This window comes from Myxocyprinus asiaticus, chromosome 1 (assembly GCF_019703515.2).
Source record: "Myxocyprinus asiaticus isolate MX2 ecotype Aquarium Trade chromosome 1, UBuf_Myxa_2, whole genome shotgun sequence".
NCBI lineage: Eukaryota > Metazoa > Chordata > Actinopteri > Cypriniformes > Catostomidae > Myxocyprinus > Myxocyprinus asiaticus.
Genome location: NC_059344.1, coordinates 46,861,790 through 46,883,664, shown reverse-complemented (window position 1 = coordinate 46,883,664; position 21,875 = coordinate 46,861,790). Strand labels below are relative to the sequence as shown.

The following is a 21,875-nucleotide window of genomic DNA, read 5'->3' as shown; positions in this document are numbered from 1 at the left end:
GGGCCAGCTGGTCAGCACAGGATTTTAGACAAGTGGTTGAAACACCATCTGGGCCCTGTGCTTTCCTTGTCTTTTGTTTCCAGAAGACCCGGCACACATCCTCTTCACAGATCTGAAGTGCATGTTGAGTAGCAGGAGGGGGGAGGAGGGTGCTTGCAGGAGGTGTTGATGTATGTGGGAGGTGAATGTCAGAGCGGGAGTGGGTGTGAGACTGGGCTTTTCAAGTCTACAGTAAAACACATTCAGGTCATCAGCCAGTTGTTGATTCCCTACAGTGTTGGAGGATGGTGTCTTGTAGTTAGTAATGTCTTTCAGGCCTCTCCACACTGATGCAGGGTCATTAGCTGAAAACTTGTTTTTCAGCTTCTCAGAGTAGCTTCTTTTAGCCACTCTTTTGTCAGTGTTTTTCTAGCCTGATTGTACAATCTTTTATCTCCACTTCTGTAAGCATCCTCTTTGGCCTGATGAAGCTGCCTGAGTTTTGTTGTAAACCATGGTTTGTCATTGTTGAACATGAAATAAGTCCTAGTAGGTATACACATATCCTCACAGTAACTGATATATGATGTCACAGTATCTGTGTGCTCGTCCAGATTGGTGTCTGCAACTTCAAAACACTCTAACCAGTGCAGTCAAAGCAGGCTTGTAGTTCCAGCTCTGCTATGCAAATTCTATTTTGATTAAAATCTAATCTGAAGTGTGAAAATATGCAAAACTCCCTGTTATACAATGCAGGCTGCTGTGTACACAGACAGCATCAGTTAGTATGTTGATTTGTGCTGGCTTCTGCTGTAAGCTGACAACAAAGTCAGTGATTGAGAATAGAACAGCATGGTTATACAGACATTTTCACATTTCTCCAATAAATAAACCACATGATTCATATAGATACACTTGATGCAGTTAATTAAAAGGTCAACCTTGGTGTCGTAAAATATTTTCACACTTTAGATTAGATTTTAATCAAAATAGTATTTGCCATTTCATTAAGGTTGTGCTCAGTATTTTTTCCTTGTTAAAAAAAGTTTTACTCCTAAAGAAATAAATATTAATTTTGAAATTTAAAATCATGACCACCCATAAGAGATGAAGACACCAGTCATATCATTAGCCTTTTGAATGCTGTTTTATTCTACATGGAGAGGGTCCCCTCATAGGGGCTGCCAAGTTGGATCACATGAGCGGCCAAAAACTGCTTAATCTTAGTAACGGCCATGTTATTCACACTCTGTTAAACAGAGTTTGCGTCAAAAGCCTAGCTGCAGCATTTTGCACTGATTGTGGCCGTGTTAAATTCTGTTGATTTAAAGTTGAAAACAGGGCATTACTATAATTAAGGTGAGTCGAAATAAAAGCATGTATAAGCTACTCTGTATCACTTAAACTCAAGACATGTCTAACCTTGGAAATGTTCCTTAACTGCTATAAACAAGACTGAACTAACTTCCTAACGTGAAATAAAAAAAAATAATAATAATAAAAAAAAAAACATTTATATCAAAATAGACGCCAACATTTTTCCCTACCTGATGAATATATTTGACCACCTGACTAAGTGCTTACTCAATGTGACTTTTTTTTAAACCATGACCAAATATTACAACATATGTTTTATCAGTATTTAACTGAAGAAAATTAAATGCCGTCCAATTTTTTATATCTGATATAAACTGAAAAACTTACATTAGTTAGATCATTGGAATTCATCAACAAATACAACTGCAGGTCATCTGCATAGCAATGGAAATTAATGTTTTATTTTCGAATCACAGAACAGAGCGTTAACATATATTAAGAAAACAAAACTGGCCCTAACAGGGATCCTTGTGGAACACCACAATTTATTGTTGAAGAGGAGGACATCTCCTCTCCAACGGACACTACAAATGTTCTATTCGACAAATAGGCAACCAGTCTAAAGCCACCCTAGATATTCTCACCCTTCTCTTCAATGTATCACTTTAAACTAAATGGCATTTTTTTTCAAATTCTGCAGTTAAATCAAGCGACACTAAAATTGAGCTCTCTCCAGCATCCTCTGCCATCAATAAGTAATTTACAAAAAACTTACACAAAAAAGGACCTTGCAGGAACTTGTGTTTGTTTGATTCCAGAGGACCTATATCACCAGGCAGATCATAGCTACAGATGGAGGCAATCGGAGCAGTTCAGTTGAGCTGGCAGTCACCATCACCAATGTGAAGAACCAGCCACCACAGTGGGAGAAGGACAGATATGAGGTCGTTATCCCTGAAAACACTGTCCGAGACACTCCAGTTGTGGTATGTATTAACATCACTTTAAAGACATTAGAGTGTGTGATGTACAAGAGCTGTACAAATGTGTCAATTTTATGTTTTCTCTGTAGGTCTGATTTTACTTAAATTTGTAGAATTATTTATATATATATATATATATATATATATATATAAATTTATATAAACAACCTTGATTTTGTTAGACAATCTCTACTTCAAAGGAAAAAGAAAGAAAAGTTTGAAAATGTTGAGATTGCACAAGAAATTTGAAAGTCAGCTTATTGGTAATTTAGTAAAAGTACTGTTATATTGTACTGAATATTTAATTTTTTAACATAACATGCAACGTAATATTTAAACTTAACATAAAATATGTACTGTAAATACTAAAAAGTAAAATTTTTACTGTTGGACATTTTATGCACAGTTGCTATTTGGACCTTACTTGGACAATATGCATTTTTTGCAAAAGAATGGCATAGGATTATTATTAAGTGGATTTTATGTGGAAACTTTGTGAACTGTGAAGTGGAAACTTGGTATTTTGCTGTTGTTAAGCTATTAAGGATAAACACTATTAATTTCATATTGTTGCATCTGCTACTGAGCTTTGTGGATATTGAGCTTTGTGACTGAATAATTTAACTTTGTGTGTTTTTGATCAAAGTATGGTGACTTACTAGGCTTACTAATAAATGCTGTTTAGAAATAAAAGATGTTTTAGCTTTATTTAGTGGTTTTTGTTAAAGTTTTTTCATGAATAGTTTTGTGATCTTTACAAAGTCACCATAGGGATGATTAGTGTTCCTTTGTTGAATTAGGATCCTACTTAAAGAATTTTTCACCCTGTGAATGTAATTTAACAACAATAGAATTTGTTCTGTTATGTCTTAAGACAAAAGAGAGATTGATGACCCACAATATGGCCATAACTCACCATCAACACCGTACCTAAAAAAATATTTTTTTTTGTAGTACAATTGGTAAGTAAGAGTTGTCTACACATAGGACACATATTGAACTAACTTAAAGCCACACTTTCTAGAAAGTTTATTGAACTTGCCCCAAAACCTATTTAAGTTAGGTGTTTTCAACAAAGTGGTAACCTCCTAATTTAGAATTTTTTCCCCCTAAAATATTACTACTTAAATCATGGTTTACTATGAATTTATTTTTTAAACCTTGACTTTATTCTTGATAAAGGCCTATTATGAGATTATTCTCAAAATATTAGGACTTTAGTTCCATAATGTTATGATTTTTATTTATTTTTTTCACCTATGCTAAATATACTCTGAAAAAGGGACAGATATCAAAAGGCTCAACAAACATAAACCTTCTGATAACTGATTTATTACTTTGGCCTTTGAGGCACACCTTTGAGACACACCATTAATGACAATGTCTTTCATATGTGCATTTAAGGATTGTTATGATGGATGTGACTTAGTTTTAATTCCACACTAAAGTCCTAGACATTCCGTGAGGGGCATGAATTCCCAAACACTGTCAACTTTGAAAACATGAACTGTCAGTTTCTGCTCTCTGCTCGACCACACAGAGTCTTCACAGATCGGGCCATGCCTGTCACATCCATAAGATACACACACACACACGCGCATGCACACGCACACATACAGTCCATTAAAGTAATAGTAAAATGCTCTATAATTCTCTGCGCTCCATTCCCCTCTTTATGCAGAGCTAATCTATCTCCTTCCCTCTGCTATGAACTATCAGATTCGTTGCTTCAAATTTTAAGGACACAGCTTCATTACATTCACTATTTAGGAAGCCAGCAAATCAGTGAGCTTGGACCATTTATGGACATTTACTTTCTTCCTCTTTCATTTGGTAACAAATGCACTGAAAGCATTAATTTGCTGAATTTCCTGGAATACTTTTATTGCCATTAAGGCCATTATTAATGCAGATGAAACATCTTATGAAGGGTAGCATAAATAAACAGGGCAACAGGAAATAAAAACAAAAACACAGAAAGGAGGCAGCCTGATGTCACATAAAAATCAGCATGTGTGTGCCGATTTTTCTTTTGCTGAAATCGGTATACGTTGACTGAATTCGAAAACACTGCCTTCAGAGGCTAAAGTGGTAAGTGTTTCAGAGCATATAAACAAGTGTGACATCCATTTATATCCGGGAGAGGTCGCCAGAACCCAGTTGTAAAAATAATTGTTTTCAGCTGAACAGGATGTAAAATAATGAATAGAAATGCTTATTTTATTTAATCTACCCCCCAACCAAAACCCAAATCTAAGCCTAACCATTAGCAGAGACAAAATGCAATGTTAGGGATAAAAATGCAACCTCCTTATCACGCTGGTGATTGTTTATACAAATGTGATTACTTCCTCGTTTGAATAGGGATTGAACTGTGGTCTCCCATGCAGCTGATGCAACACACTACCAGTCATGCCATGATGGAAAGTAATTGTTGTTGAGCCATTACAAATATGTCCGATGGGAGATAGGGCATGTCAGTGTGTCGGCATACTGTTGCTGATCCTAGGGTACTGGAACTTTTGGAAACAGCATGCCGACTTCCCATGTAATCATGTTGAAGGTGGAGGGGTGAAGATAGCACTCGCTGATGCATTCTAATTGGTATTGTGTGTAAATGATGATAAAGGAAGTAATGCAGCTAATTTAATTGACTTGTAATGGAGGTATCCTTACAATTTTCCCATTGGATGAACAGAGAGGTTCACAACTGTTTTGTCTAAAGACAGAGGCTGAATGTTACTAGAATATACAGAGACAGACCAGTGAAAAGTTTTATTGAGTTTTACATAGTTGGTTAACCAGCTGTGTCTATACACTGCATTACACATGACGATTGTAATTAATTAATTAAACTAATATTTCCTCCTGCCAGACTATCAAGGCCACATCCCCACTGGGTGACCCGAGGGTGACTTATAACTTGGAGGATGGATTGGTTCCAGAAAGCAACATGCCTGTTCGTTTCTACCTTACTCCAAACCGTGAAGATGGCTCTGCCTCTATACTTGTTGCAGAACCCCTGGACTATGAGACCACCCGCAACTTCATACTTAGGGTTCGAGCTCAGAATGTGGCTCCTGTACCTTTAGCAGCCTTCACCACTGTTTACATTAACATCACCGGTAAAGAGTGTCTTTTTTTAGTCACAGCAGTAACAGATTCAGAGTTTGTCAAGAGACGTACAGTATGTTAGATTTATTAATTGATAGTATAGTGCTGTTAGAAGCTGTGTTTACAAACCATTGACATATATGTTAACATTTATATTTCTTGTGTTTGTTTACATTGTTTATTGGTTTTTATATTAGTGCATATTTTCAACAGTGAAAATGTATATAAAAATTGGTCTGTAACAAAACATAATACTTACTGTAAAGAAAATAATACTTTAAAAAAATGCACATATATATATATATATATATATATATATATATATATATATATATATATATATATATATATATATATATACAGTTGTGCTCAAAAGTTTACATACCCTGGCAGAAATTGTGAAATCTTGGCATTGATTTTTAAAATATGACTGATCATGCAAAAAAAAATGTCTTTTATTTAAGCATAGTGATCATATGAGGCCATTTGTTATCACATAGTTGTTTGGCTCCTTTTTAAATCATAATGATAACAGAAATCACCCAAATGGCCCTGATCAAAAGCTGACATACCCTTGAATGTTTGGACTTGTTACAGACACACAAGGTGACACACACAGGTTTAAATGGCAATTAAAGTTTAATTTCCCACACCTGTGGCTTTTTAAATTGCAATTAGTGTCTGTGTATAAATAGTCAATGAGTTTGTTAGCTCTCACATGGATGCACTGAGCAGGCTAGATACTGAGCCATGGGGAGCAGAAAAGAACTGTTAAAAGACCTGCGTAACAAGGTAATGGAACTTTATAAAGATGGAAAAGGATATAAAAAGATATCCAAACCCTTGAAAATGGCAGTCAGTACTGTTCAATCACTTATTAAGAAGTGGAAAATTCGGGGATCTCTTGATACCAAGTCAAGGTCAGGTAGACCAAGAAATATTTCAGCCACAACTGCCAGATTAATTGTTCGGGATACAAAGAAAAACCCACAGGTAACCTCAGGAGAAATACAGGCTGCTCTGGAAAAAGACAGTGTGGTTGTTTCAAGGAGCACAGTACTTGTTGACCCCTCTCCAAACATAGCGCTTATGGTTGTGACCATGAAGCTCTATTTTGGTCTCGTCACTCCAAATTACAGTGTGCCAGAAGCTGTGAGGCATGTCAAGGTGTTGTCGGGCATATTGTAGGCTTTTTTGTGGCATTGGCTTCTTTCTGGCAACTCGACCATGCAGCTCATTTTTGTTCAAGTATTGTCGTATTGTGCTCCTTGAAACAACCACACCGTCTTTTTCCAGAGCAGCTTGTATTTCTCCTGAGGTTACCTGTGGGTTTTTCTTTGTATCCTGAACAATTCTTCTGGCAGTTGTGGCTGAAATCTTTCTTGGTCTACCTGACCTTGGCTTGGTATCAAGAAATCCCCGAATTTTCCACTTCTTAATAAGTGATTGAACAGTACTGACTGGCATTTTCAAGGCTTTGGATATATTTTTATATCCTTTTCCATCTTTATAAAGTTACATTACCTTGTTACACAGGTCTTTTGACAGTTCTTTTCTGCTCCCCATGGCTCAGTATCTAGCCTGCTCAGTGCATCCACGTGAGAGCTAACAAACTCATTGACTATTTATACACAGACACTAATTGCAATTTAAAAAGCCAAAGGTGTGGGAAATTAACCTTTAATTGCCATTTAAACCTGTGTGTGTGTCACCTTGTGTGTCTGTAACAAGGCCAAACATTCAAGGGTATGTAAACTTTTGATCAGGGCCATTTGGGTGATTTCTGTTACCATTATGATTTAAAAAGGAGCCAAACAACTATGTGATAATAAATGGTTTCATATGATCACTATGCTTAAATAAAAGACAGGTTTTTTTGCATGATCAGTCATATTTTCAAAATCAATGCCAAAGTTTCACAATTTCTGCCAGGATATGCAAACTTTTGAGCACAACTGTGTATATATATATATATATATATTATTTATCGTTATAAATAAGGGTGCACCGATTGATAGGCCACCGATTGAAATCGGCCGATATTCGTCTTAAATCTGTGAACGGCGATCGGCCGATCGTGCCTAGAATCAGGGCCAGTCTTTTTTGCAGCAAGCATGGACTCACACATATACTGCTTCTCTTATGAGTGCTTTCTCAGCCCTTGAAGCATGACAGAGTGGAGGGTAAGTTGTTGGCAGTTCTAAGCATTCACGAATTTACAAACTTTCAGACATGATGTAATTCACATGAAAATGCTGTTATTTTTTTTAAAAATCTGTAAGAATTACACATGTATGAATATTAAGTTGCCCATTAAGTTATTCTGACTCATTGCACAGTGAGCAGGAAGAGGATAAAGAGGCTGCTAATGGATATAAAAACGAATTAAACAACAAATAAACATGCAAATACAAATCTGAGTACACGTGATGTAACTCGAGTCATGACAATCAGACGTTGTGAGGAGCAATAGAGAATATTTGAGCGCACTCGGTGTCAACTGTCAGTCAAACATGCAGCTCTCCAGGTGCTCTTAATATCTCATCATCAGTCACTCATCCCAGTGCTATTCTGTGAGGATCCAATTTAAATCAGATTAATTTGGGTAACAATACAACTAATAACAGATGTAACTGTTTAACCTTCAATAACGGTCTTCAAGCATTTGCTTAATAATTAGTGATTTGTGTTACAAGACGCCAAAGACAGTAAACAAATCATAAATATTAATGATTTCTCACTGGAGCAGTTTTAGAGCTTGTAACAGATATTTCTTTCTTATTTTTGAAAGTATTTCTTCTGTGTGTTATGCTCTCATGGTTTTTGGTTGCCAGTATGTCACAATGACCTTTTGATATTGGCAACAGAACTATTGATAACTGTTTTCAATACAAATAAATGTTAGCAATTCACAATTAATGCAATTTTAATGTAATTTTGGTAACACTTAATAAAAAGGTTTAATTTCTTTAACATTAGTTAATGCATTAGTATCATGAAAAAAACAATGAACAATATATTTTTACAGTATTTATGAATCATAATGTTAGTTAATAAAAATACAATTGTTAATTGTTAGTTCATGTTAGTTCATAGTGCATTAATGTGCATTAACTAAAACGACCTTTGATTTAAAAAAAATTTATTAGCATATGTTGTAACTAACATTAAGTTCATTAGTTCATGTTAACTACAGTAATGTTGTTAAATAATGTTAACAAATGGAACCTTTTTGTAAAGTGTTACCGTAATTTTACTTCTATCAGGAAGACTTGCAGACTTGAGTGAAATTTAAGATGACATTTATTTGATGAATATAAAACAGAAATGTAATGTCTCTCTTTGGCGTAAGCCCCATCTGGTGGTCCAAAGAAGTTGTACTCAGAACCATCATATCCTGCTGGAGATAGGAGGCAGGGGCGAAGAGCCTACCCCATGCAGGATGGGACTCAACTGGTGGTGGTGGGGTGGTGGGGTGGTGGAGGTTGCCGTGTTAGCACACTGAAATGCAATGTGATAGTTTATGAGCAGACTTAAAAGTATTGGCTTACATGTGATTGGCTAGGAGTTACCTAGCTAATGGTGCAATGTTGTACAGATGCTAGTCTTCCCGCTAGAACTACGCTGCGCTTACATTGTGTGGGGCATAAACATATAACTGCAGCATATAACTTGCAAAAGTGTGGCAAAGGGCACTTTAAGAAAAAATCGGTATCGGCCGATCTTAGTGTTAAAAACAATTGGAGATCAGTATTGGCCTAAAATGTTCTGATCGGTGCACCACTAGTTATAAATAATAATAAAAAAACAACAAATAAATAAATAAATCAGTTAATAATAATCATCATCATCATCATCATAATCATATCACTCATAGGCATTTCCAATACAAAAGGGACTGAAATACTGCAAATTCAAATATACGTTGGTTAAGCAGCTTGATATACCTCTACTGCATTTGCTACATTGCCAGTGTCATCATGCTCTGTAAATGATAAAAAAAGTGCCTCCAAACATTTAAAAAATGTAGCTTATTTACTCTTAAGAATATGTTATCTTTCCATCAGAATACATGAGGACATCTCTTTTAGCCACTGAGAGATAGTGGGCCTTTCTTTTTTTTTTCTTTTTTTCTTCTTTTTTTTAATTTATTTATTATTATTATTATTATTATTATTATTATTATTATTATCAATTTAAAATATTTATCTCTTTATCAAATTCAGACAAAGTTCGGTAAACATAAAAAAAGAAAAACCTAAATCAATTTCTAAATCACCCTATTTATGTACACTTGTGCACAGTTTTTCAATGTTGTTGGCTGAGATGTTGTTCCAAGCATCTTAGAGAACCTGCCACAGTTCTATGTATTTAGGCTCGATTGCATCTGTCTCTTCGTGTAATCCCAGGCTGACTCAGTGATGTTGAGATCCGGGCTCTCAGGGGGCCATACCATCTGTTGCAATACTCTTTGTTCTACTTCTGTTCTATTGTCAAAAGGAATGTTTGGAAATCTAAAATTGTCTATTGACACACTAAACAAAGAATATAAAATAACAATCTTAAGACAAATGTTTTTGTGAAACATCTAATGTGCCTGAGACTTTTGCACAGTACTGTATGTTTGTGTAACAGTATAAGGACGGGCAAGGAGGAGGCGGGAACCGGCTGAATAGTAAACGCAAGTTTAATGTCAAAACGTAAACTTAAAACAACATAAAACAAACACAAACACAGACACACATGCAATGCGGCCACGTGCATCTCTCTCTCTCTCTCTCAAACTGGTGCCTCCGGCTCCCCTTTATCTCACTCTCCCGCTGATCAGCTGATTCAGCACTGGCCGTGAACCATCACGGCCAGGCCACGCCATCCTCCTCGTCACACTCCTCCTGCACCCGATTCAGACCGGGGCGCCACCGGTCTGACTAACCCCCCCCCCCCCCCCATTTCTGGAGGGGAGACGCTGCCCTTCCGGCCGTTCTGTCAGCCGGTGATCCACTCCGCTTCCTGTGAACCTGGGGGAGAGACGTGGGGAGGCGTGGGGATAGGGAAAGTGCGAGCGGAGACACACACAGAGAAAGAGAGAGAGAGGAGAGAGAGAAGAACTTGCTCGCTGGCTCCCAGACACGCTGTCACCTGGTCCTCAACTGCTCCTCCGCCCTCTGGCAGACGCCAGCTTGCTCCTTCCCCAGTGGACGGCAGCGAGTCCTCCGGCCCCTGGCAGATGGAACCACCCCCGCCTTCTTCAGCAGATGGCAGCGGTTCCTCCAACTCTCGGCGGCTGGCAGCGACCCCTCCATCCCCAGGCAGACAGCTGCAGCTGCTCCCCAGGCAGACAGGATGGCAGCGGCGAGGACTCCATGACAGTGCATTCCTCCTCCCTCCCAGGTTTCGGCACCACTGTAACAGTTAAAGGACAGGCTAAGAGGAGGCGAGAACCGGCTGAACATAAGTTCATAAATGTAAGTTTAATGTCAAAACTCAAACTTAAAATAACATGAAACAAACACAGACACACATGCAACGTGGCCGCGTGCATCTCTCTCTCGAACTGGCGCCTCTGGCTCCCCTTTATCTCGCTCTCCCCTTGATCGGCTGATTCAGCGCCGGCCATGCACCATCACGGCCCAGCCACGCCCTCCTCCTCGTCACAGTATGCATAAGTCAGTTTCTATTTTTAATGGACACTTCATTAATTATAATCAATGTGATTTACATGGAAGTGCTTTTACATCTACAGTTTTAATCCACTTCATGTTTTAATTCCAGTTCAAACCCGCATACTTGTTAACTCCCTTTTTAATCCATTTGCACTCTTCAACTCTGATCAGTCCAGAATGCATTCTAAAGCTTGGTAGCCACAACACTCTAATACCCTTTATTTTATCCCACCCTTGCTGTTCCCTTCTACTTAAGTATTCCTCAGCACCCATCCCTTACACTGCAGGAGGTCTCTCCACCTCCCTCTGTAAATTACAGAGTTTCCCTCGCAGTGTTAATCTGGCTCTCTTCATGCATGAATCCCTTTCTGTCCCTCAGTTATGGCTGCTTCATAATACTGATCTAGTAGCTACAGTTATTTCCAAGATGTATGTTAATGCATTTGGATTTGTAGGAGGAAGCTGGCATCAGATCAGGAGCAGAGGTGCTTTAGACTCAAAAGTACATCTTACCATTGGAGGAAATGTAATCTAAACTGTAACATCTTCCTGGAAAGCATTTTACCATTCATGGGTGCTCCACATAAGCCACAGACAAATCATTAATCTGTTCTCTTCCTACCAGTTTATTTACACCATATGTTCTTTCTCCAGTTAAGAGTACAGCCTGTGTCACATTGAGGGGACAGATACAGAGAGGAATCGAGAGATAGAGGCAGAGAGAAACGAGGGAGGGCTGGAGGGAGGAGTTTGTAATGGATTTGGCATTGCTGTTTGATTCATGGTTTACGGCTTTGGCTGATAGAAAATTAAAACCTCAGTGAAGTAAAAAGTGCATCAGATGGTGATTAGTGTCTGGAATCATTGAACCCATTAAAGATCTTACCCTGAATTCCAATGTCCTCATGTCCCTTCCATTACTGAGAACAGCACATTTAAGGAGAGTAATCTTGATTAATTTCCTCCAGAACACAGCTTAGATAAGACATAATGTCAGAGTTATAAATCAGATTTTTTTTTATTTTTTTTTATGGAAAAGCAGAATTTTAATTGCCCTTTTGTGGTTGCATCTCCATATTGTATATGAGAGGTCAAACTATTATATTAAGGCTGGAAACAATACATAGATATTGATTTTTTAAGAATAACATCTTGTTAAAACTGTTTTATGGAACCAAGGCCACATTATTCAGTTTATCTGAATGACAGAGAGCCTGATTTTATATCAGTGCACCACAGACTATTACATTTTCTTTGATACACATTCTCAACCAAAAAAATAAATAAATGATGATGATAATGATGAACATATTTTATCAAATGTCTCTCACGTGCAATAACAGATGATCCACAAATATTCAGCTATTAAATAGTTAAGCAACCTCCAAAATGTTACAGTGTGGAATGTCTCCTTTTTCAGATGTCAATGACAACGTTCCATTCTTCACCTCCTCTATATATGAAGCATCAGTGACAGAAGGGGCGATGATTGGCACTGTAGTTCTCCAGGTGTCAGCTAATGATCTTGACCTGGGTCTGAATGGGAAGGTATGTAATGGCATATTTCAACTGAATCAGCTATTCACTCACTCAACTGCCATCTGTGGATAAGTCTGTAGACAATTTGTCTCCTTGCAGGCATTCTGTTGAAAGATCTATAAAATTCAAAGAGCGTCCGTCATACAGCCACACTTTTATCTAGGATGAATAGAATAATCTTTAAATCTAAAAACTCACTATGCTGTCTAAAACTGACTTATTTATTCTGTAAAATTTATTTTCAGCATTTTTTAATGGGAAGGCAAATAGGTTTATAAATGTCCTAGATTTCATTATTGTGTTAACATAAAATTCTGTACTGCACACATTTTGTTGTCAACATTCATTAAAAAAATAAAAATAAATCCACACTCTCATTTAATAGGATTACTTGAAGAATGGTGCGTGGAACCTAGCGCACAAGGCTGTGATGAGATATTTCTGTATCTTTACAAGCACACTATTTTTGGCTGGTTAATTGCTTGTTCTCATAGTGGGGCTTTTCAACAGTCCTCTAAACACAGATATAATGCAATCCCATAATTTTTAATGAGTATCATTTGAGGGTGTGAATGCTAATATTATTCTTTTCTGTTCCACCAGCTCCCCCACCCAAGCATCTTTGTGCCAGATGGGGATTGTTTTATTAACCTGACCCATGCAATAATTTTATTATGCCATTTATATTTAATTCAGCTCTATTATTTGTGTTCTCTGCTGTAATGCAGCCAGCAGGGCATCATTTAATACTCACAACATGCTGGTTTAGTGCGGCCGTTCAGAGCGGCTTGTCTGAGAATTGTTGTGTGGTGCTTGTTGAAACAGCAGTTGGCACCTCTTCATCCATTCAACCTCTTTTGGTTATCTAGATTAGATTCATTATTCTTAACCTGAATGGCCTTGATTTATCCTTTACCTGCTGTGAAAGTGCCAATGTGCGTTTTGGACATTAGTGGCAGAACACACAACAGGAGGTGTCATCTATCCATCCATCCATCCATCCATCCATGCATCCATCCGTGTGTGTGTGTGTGTGTGTGTGTGTGTGTGATATATATATATATATATATATATATATATATATATATATATATATATATATATATATGTAAAATCTCTGTCAGTGTAAAATACGAATTAACAATCTCACAAAGCATTACGAATGACATATTCAAATCAGATTAAAAATTATGGAAAATATAAAACTATTGATTTAAAGTTGTTGATTAGATTAAATGCCATATAAAGTATATATACAGTATATTTATATGTAAAGAGAACTGATTGCTTGACAAAAATAAATAAAATTAAAAATATTACAATTAAAATTCAGTATTATTATCATGATTATGAGTATTTTTTATTTGTATTATTTTGTTTTATTATTATTACTGTTTTTTATTATCAGGTGGCAAACAGTTTGGTTGTATGTCTATGTGTGTGTATTGTTGATTATGTCTGAGAATTTTGATGTTTGAGATTGGGATGTTAGTTTGGTCATTCGACATCAAATTAATGAATTGTTCTAAGGTTATTTAAGGGTTGTTTTTCTTTCACTTTTGTAGAGCATTGAACTTCACCAAGGTGGGATTATAAACAATCATATACTCCTATGTGGTGTGCTGACTTTTTTTATTCTTTTAAAAAGGTTTTTTGTCATAAAAGAATGACATCTTGTTTTTACCGGCAATATCTCTTATTGGTGATCAGATAATAAAAAGCAGTTGCCACCGGCAGGAACACTTACTAGAGACAAAGAGTACAGTGACCTGGCAAACTCCAATGCTAAAACCTCTGTCAGTGTAAACAGTCTTTAACACATACACAGTAAGACCACTGTTCATTATACGTTCCTTTTTCTGTTCACACAACTTAACTGCTCTGTGGCAGGTTTCACACACCATTTTACCACTCTTCATATCCATTTGTTCATTTCTTCTGAGCAGTTTGTTTGTCATATCTTCCCTCTGTCTCAGATCTCTTACTCTCTTCTGAACGATCGCAGTGGAGACTATCAGTACTTCCACATTGATCCTGAGCTGGGCACCATCTACACAGAGACTGTGTTTGACCGTGAGACCAAGGGATCCTACTTGCTGGAGGTGAAGTCAGTGGATGGCTGGGAGTCAGCCAGACCGGGGAAGCATGGGCAGCCCAATTCAGGTACATCCACCTGACATGATAAAATTAAATGGGTTAAAAAAAAATTAAGTACAGAAGGAAAAATGACAATACTCTAATTTATTCTATATATATTGTAGTTACAGAAAGTGATTGTGAAGCACTTACACAGGCATCAAGTGCTACAGATAAAACACTGTCGTAAGATTTAAAACTGCTTACCAAAATGGTGAATTGTACTAATTTGATTGGAACCTAATTTAAAGGGATAGTTCACTCAAAAATTACAAAATGAGATGACAGGACCACCGATCCCCTCAGCACATAGAGAGGAAGCTTAACACCAGGATTACTGGCCCCCTCAGCCTGTACAGCTTGATTATAGTCAACATAAGATTTTTAGTTTTGTTCATGCTTATATAATACTTTCAAACATCACAGCATTATAGATTAATCAAAGCATGGATTTGTTGGACTTACTGTAACAATACAGAGCAAAAGGATACCTGATGAGGCATGTTTTTGTTAACTGCATAAAATTTTTGCATGCCATAATCTGTTTAATTTAGTGTAGTGTAGTGTAGCTTGATTTAATTTGTTTGACCCCTTACTGTATCTAGCCAGTCTCATGGAAATACATTTTTCATTCTTTGTATGGATTAGTAACAATGTCTCTTTAGTCTGCTTTGCTTATTTAGATGGCATAAAGAGCCCTCTCATATTCAGACAGACCAGCGAGATAAAAAGTCATGTGTGTGACATTCGTGCTGGTTTAAATGTTTATGAAGGTACTACAGGGGAAGGTGAGATTTTCAGGCAGCAGCAGGGAAAGACTGACAGCGCTGCTCAGCAAGAGAAATAAGTCAACTTTAAAACTTGCTATCCTCCTCTGCTGCTTGTCTGCCTCACAGTCAGTTTACCTTGCACTCCGAATGGGGGAGAAGACATGCGCATACTTAGACAGCTAGTGAGATACACACTCACACAAATGCATATTATCAGATCGACAGTGTCAAATATGCTCGAGCACACAGAAGACAGTGTGTTGATGAGCAAAGAGCCACACACACACACACACACACACACACACACACACGCACACATGAATGTGAATTTTATTTGTACAAAGTAATGAGTAGATCCTGTCAAAATCAACTGAATGTTGAGTGGAAAAAAGTGTTGTGTGAGTGGAAAATCACACAACAAAGCTTTGCCTGTGTGTTTTAGGGGATAACATGACCGTATCTTCATGGTGAAGCTCTGAACAACATGCCAACTGTCACAGGGTGGCAGATGAGCATTTGCCATGATTTTTTATTCAATGTATCATGTCAGGAAGAGGCAAGAAGCATCTTCTTTGTTGTTGTTGTTGTTGTTTCCCCCACAGTTGCTGGGGATTGTTTGCACTTTTTCGGCAACCTGCTTGAATATTTGGCCTTGCTTTTAGGAGCAGATTGTAAATTACATCTATTGATAATTATATCACATATAGCTTATTAGCTGGGGCAAGCACCACAAATCTTCCCCCCCACCCCGTCTACACTCAGTAAACACTAAACCCCCAGGGTTCTTCTTTGTAACATCACCTTCAGATACAACGTAGTGCTGCAGAGATGAGGGGAAGATAGAGAGATTAAGATAGACAAAGAATGAGACAAACATAAGACACATGAAGCTGATGGAATTGGAAAGGGGAGATAAATAATTACAAAGTAAGACTGAAGGACATGAACAGGAGAAGAGAGAGTGACAGAAGAGTGGCAAACATGAATTTAAATGCCAGACCATTGAAAGACCAATGACAGAAGGGGGGCGTATTCAGGCAACCTGGTTGAACACAGTCATTGTTTTTGCAATGGACCCTTTTAACAGAAAGTGCGGAGGCCTTATTGTTCTTCTAAGGATTATTATAATTAGGGCCCAAGCACTGAAAGTGCAGAGGCCCTATTGATCTTCTAAGGATTATTAGAGCCCAAGCACTGAAAGTGCGAAGACCCTATTGTTCTTCTAAGGATTATTATTATTTTCAATTTTTTCGTTACTTTTGGGGTACTTAAGATGTATGAAAACTCTTGAAAGTTTGCAAATACATCAGAGTCGTAGGCCATTAGGGCATGGCAAAGTTGCAGGGGAGGCTCTATAGTGCCACCTAGAAGATTGGCATTTTCGGGGGGCTCTGTAGCACATCCCTATTGAGCTACCATCACCAAACGTTGTACACATATAGCTCTCATCAAGCCGGACAACTTTCACGCTGACAACAGGAAGTTGACCATGTTGGATTGTTTGAAAAATGCATGCTCTGGAATTTGAAATACTCCTCCTAGGGATTTTATGTTACAGGTACCAAATGTGGGCGACATCATGAGAAGACATTGACTATGCTAAATTGTGAATGGATTTTTGATATATTGAATGGTGTTGCCATGGGGACGCAATACAGCAACATCAAAAAATGGGAAAAAGGAAGTGTCTCATATCTTCTGCGTGCATCATGTGATTTACATCAACATTTAGCCAAATGTTTGGCCTTGTGGGCTGATTACATTGATGTGGATATTGTGGGTCATGGTTGTAATGCCACCAACTGGTGGAAGGAAGTGTGGCACGTTTAACAGACTTTGAAATATCCCTCTTATGTTTACCTGAATTGCTTAATTTTTTATATAATGTCAAGACAATGCAGATTTAAAATTCTAAAGGGATTCTTGATATCTTAAATAATGTTGCCATGGCAACACATTAAATGTCATTATTTCTTTTTATGTATATTCACATGTTTTTGAGGTACTTGGCATGCTTGAAGTTTCATGATATTTTGCACACACATCAGAGTTGTCGGCCATTAGGCTTGGGCAAAAATTAACAACTGGGCGTGGCTGGAGAGCTCTGTAGCGCCACCTTTTGACAAAAGTGGTGGGGTCAGTTTCTTCTATGGTCACCAAATTTGCTACATATATTGTTCTCATCAAGCCAGACAACTTTCAAAATGACAATCATTAGCTCCACCCAACAGGAATTTGGCTATTTTGGATTGAATGTGCATTTTTTTTTTCTTTAAATTGCAGGCCTTGAACTTTTGAATACTCCTTCTAGGGCATTCTTGTGACTGGCACCAAAAATGTGAAACAGGAAGTTCCTTATAACTTCTGTGTGCATTGTATGATTTTGATGAAAATTCAGCTGTATGTTTTGTAATGGGGGCTGATCACATTTATGTGGCTATTATGGGTCACGGTCATAGTGCCACCAACAGACACCAGTAAGTATGGCAATTTTATCAGACTTTGAAATAGCCCTCTTGTGTTCACATGAATTGCTTCAAAATTCTTTAGAATATTGTCAAGACACTGCTGATGTAAAATTGTAAAGGGATATTTGATATCTTAAATACTGTTGTCATTGCAATTTATTGTGCAAGTGAAAGTAGTTTTTAAAGTGAAATAAAAAAGCTATAGAAGTCTAAGAACTATAGAAGTTTATTTTAATGAAAATGTACTACAAAAACTTATTTTTATATTTTAATTATATATAAAAATATCAACTGAAATGTAAAAATACTAGAAAATCAAAATCAGTTCTGTTCAAAATTTTAGATCGAGTGGCAAAGTGCTCAGATGCAGTACCAGAAATGTCCAATAGAGGAGAGCCAAGCTCCAAGAGGTCCTCACTGCAGCCTGTAGCACGATGACGTACTGGATTAGATCCAATATGAACTGGATGTTGTAACGCATGCGCCGGAGTGGATTTTGGTGACAGCGCATGCATGTTCAAACAATCATGATAACACAGTGGCACCGATGAACTGTTATTGTATGTGTTTTTAGCGCTCATGTTGCCTTTGTTTGGTAAAATTGTAATTGTTTATGTCTGGATTAATGATATATATATATATATATATATATATGTTATGGATGTTAGAATACTCACGGGCAAAACAGATCATTAATAATTCATGATATATGCAATGTTTGTGTTTGTTGCAGAGCTTCAATTATTTTTTTATAACGTGATCTTAGGTTTAAAAGCAAAAAAAAAATATGATTAGTATAAATTCATAAGCTATTAGTAGATTTAATGTGTTTAAAATGCTTTGTCATTTTTTACGTGCTTAGTGGTGTATAAATAGCCAGTATGAAACAAACCACCTCCATGAAGTTGGCACCCCATATAATTAAATCATTACCAAATCTATACTATTTGTTTGTGCCAATTTGTGCCACAAAAATTAACGTTAGTGCTGGTTTGGTGTTTGAGATATTAGACATAATGTTTTTGGCTGTGTGACATCACTTTCCACCCCATGTGTCCAAATCGCTCCAAACTGCTCATTTTTGCTCGATTTGTGCCATTAAAAGAAACACTGTATCTATTTCCCTTCCTTAGATAGGCCTATAGCAAGAAACTTTTCAGGAGCAGTGATGTCACTCTCCACCCCATATCGTCCAAATCGCTCCGAACTGGTGCCGTTCTTTGTGCTCGGTTTGTGTCATTAAAAGAAACACTGTATCTATTTCCCTGAATTCCTTAGAAATAAGAATTTGAATTCGGTAGCAGTGACGTCATTCTCCACCCCATGTCATCCAAACCAGTGTCGTTCGTTTGTGGTCGATTTGTGCTGATCTGTGCTGTTAAAATTAACCCTGTATCTATTTCCCTTCCTTAGAAATAACAGCTTGTATTGGGGAGCAGTGATGTCACTCTCCACCCCATGTGGTCCAAACTGCTCTGAACCGGTGTCGTTCGTTTGTGCTGATTTGTGCCGTTAAAAGAAGCACTGAAACTATTAATCTTCCTTAGAAATAGCATGAAACTTTTCGGGAGCAGTGACGTCACTCCAAATCACTCCGAACCGGTGTAGTTCATTTGTGTTTGATTTGTGCTGTTACAAGAAACATCATAACATATTCCTTTCTTTGTATTTAAATATTTGTTTGAAATTTCAGCGCAGTGTTTGAAAACATGTTAAGTGCCGTTCACATGCTGGAATGCATTGTTGTTGCACTAAAATTACATGCGGCACCACAAAAGAGCAAAACGTAGGTGTCTCTCTTAGGTTCTTTTTAACTTGAAATGGCGTCTAAAAACACGAACAAGCTGTCAAAGACATCTATCTAGCGCACGTTTACATTGAAATCAATTATAAAACAGCAAGGGTGGATGGACACAAAATGCGCTCAATGTGAACTGCCCCTCAGTGTAAGACTAGATCTCTTTAGAAAACTTTGATCACACTTGCCTATTCTTTATTATTTGTTACTGCACATTTTAGATTTTAGAGTATAACGTCATCAAAACTAAGAAGTAACACACATATGGAAATTATGCAGTGACCAAAACAAATTAAATCAGAAACATCAGTTTATTCCAGCTCTGCACATAGTTGAATGAATGAATGAATGAATGAACATTACATTTATATAGCGCTTTTCTGACACTACACTCAAAGTGCTTCATTTTCTCAGTCAACTTCAGGTGCATCCTGGGATGCTTTTTAAACAGTATTGAATGATTTCATTTGCTGGACACTTGTTGGCTACTTTTCTTTAAAAATAAATAAATAAATAAAACAATAAATAAAAGGTTTGTATAGACATCTATAATTAGGCACAATTTATTTTTTGAGTGCAGAAATAATCCCAAGCATTTGAACATAAGCCTTTAGATCAAAAGGTTTAAGATTATGAGAAACAAACGTAATCATTGTCTTTCGGACTGGTTGTGTAGGCTATATTTATTTGATATTTATAAGTTCTTGATATTATTTTTATTTACTAACTTTTACTAGTTTTTATTTTATTTGTATTGTGTCTTGCGATGTTTTGCTATTGCTGTAGATAAATTGAGGATAACTGAGTTTCAAGTTTTTAGTTTAAGTAACCATTTAAAGTGATTTTAATAAGGACAATTTAGAAATTTTACCAAACAATTTAGTCAAATTAGCTTCAGAAAAAGTGACTTTAGCTGAAAGGTGAGTAGTTTATATTCCTGGTTTAAATGTCAGACCAAATCAGATATTTCCTGACAAAGAGATATGTTTGAGTTTGATGTGGAGAAAGATTAAATCTTTGCCCAAAAATTAATGCTTCAGTGATACCAAACACGGCACAAACCTGAAGCAAGCACAAACGATGAAGACAGGTGAGAGTGATTGACATGGGGTTTAGCCTGCATGATTTCACAGCTCCCAAAAGCTATCCTGTTAATTACAAAGAAAGGAATATGTTATGATGTTTCTTTTAATGGCATAAACTGGCACAAATCGAGCACAAATGAACAACAACAGTTTGGAGCGATTTGGACCACATGGGGTGGAGAGTAACATCACTGCTCCCAAAATTTTAATGTTATTTCTAAGGAAGGGAAATAGATACAAGATCAATTTTAATGGCACAATTCAGCACAAATCAAGCACAAACAAATGACACAGGTTTGGAGTGATTTGGACCACATGGGGTGGAAAGTGACGTCACACAGCCAAAAGAATTGTTTAATATCTCAAACCAGCACAAACATAAATTTTTGTGGCACAAATGCAGCACAAACAAATGGTATAGATTTGGTAATGATTTAGTTATATGGGGTGCCAACTTCATGGAGGATACAAACATCCAGTACGTAGTGGATTTAATACAGCATGTCATCGTGTTACAGGCTGCAGCAAGGACAGACTCAATAGGCTCGTTTGAAATGAGTAAGTTCTGTGCAGAACCGATCACCAGCAGGTGCATGCTGGTTAGAAATCTGTGCAACTTGCTGTGATGTCATGAAGACGTATATCAAAAAACTATGTCTTAGCAGGCAGGTGGCGCAGTTGCTTTTTCCGAGTTGCGTGAACTGCAAGCACGATGGGAAATGACTGGCTGACGACACAGCTTAATGTTCATTGGCTTAAACAACCATGATGTTTCTTCTAAAATGTTAGATTTTTTATCTATAATATCATGTTTTTATGTGTATAAATGATATGTGAATATTCCCGACACTATGACAGTGCAGTCTCTATATGGGATATGTAGGTATCATATTTCTGTGGGTAATGCCTGCTACAACTGCGGCCGCCAGTGTCAGTTAACAGGTTTAAATTGGGTACATATATACTTCTCATCAAGCCGGACAACTTTCATAATTATAGTTATTAGCTCCGCCCAACAGGAAG

At 37.2% G+C, this 21,875-nt stretch overlaps 1 protein-coding gene across 1 annotated transcript in view; it reads left to right on the top strand.

Annotated features, from left to right (window-relative positions):
* Positions 1-21,875, top strand: part of LOC127443208 (neural-cadherin-like) — a 379,800-nt gene that overhangs the window by 208,476 nt on the left and 149,449 nt on the right. Inside the window, exons 12-15 of the mRNA XM_051701811.1 lie at positions 2,115-2,282; positions 5,155-5,404; positions 12,477-12,604; positions 14,572-14,758. Of these exons, the coding sequence (XP_051557771.1) occupies positions 2,115-2,282; positions 5,155-5,404; positions 12,477-12,604; positions 14,572-14,758 (733 nt within the window). The remainder of the gene's footprint in view (positions 1-2,114; positions 2,283-5,154; positions 5,405-12,476; positions 12,605-14,571; positions 14,759-21,875) is intronic.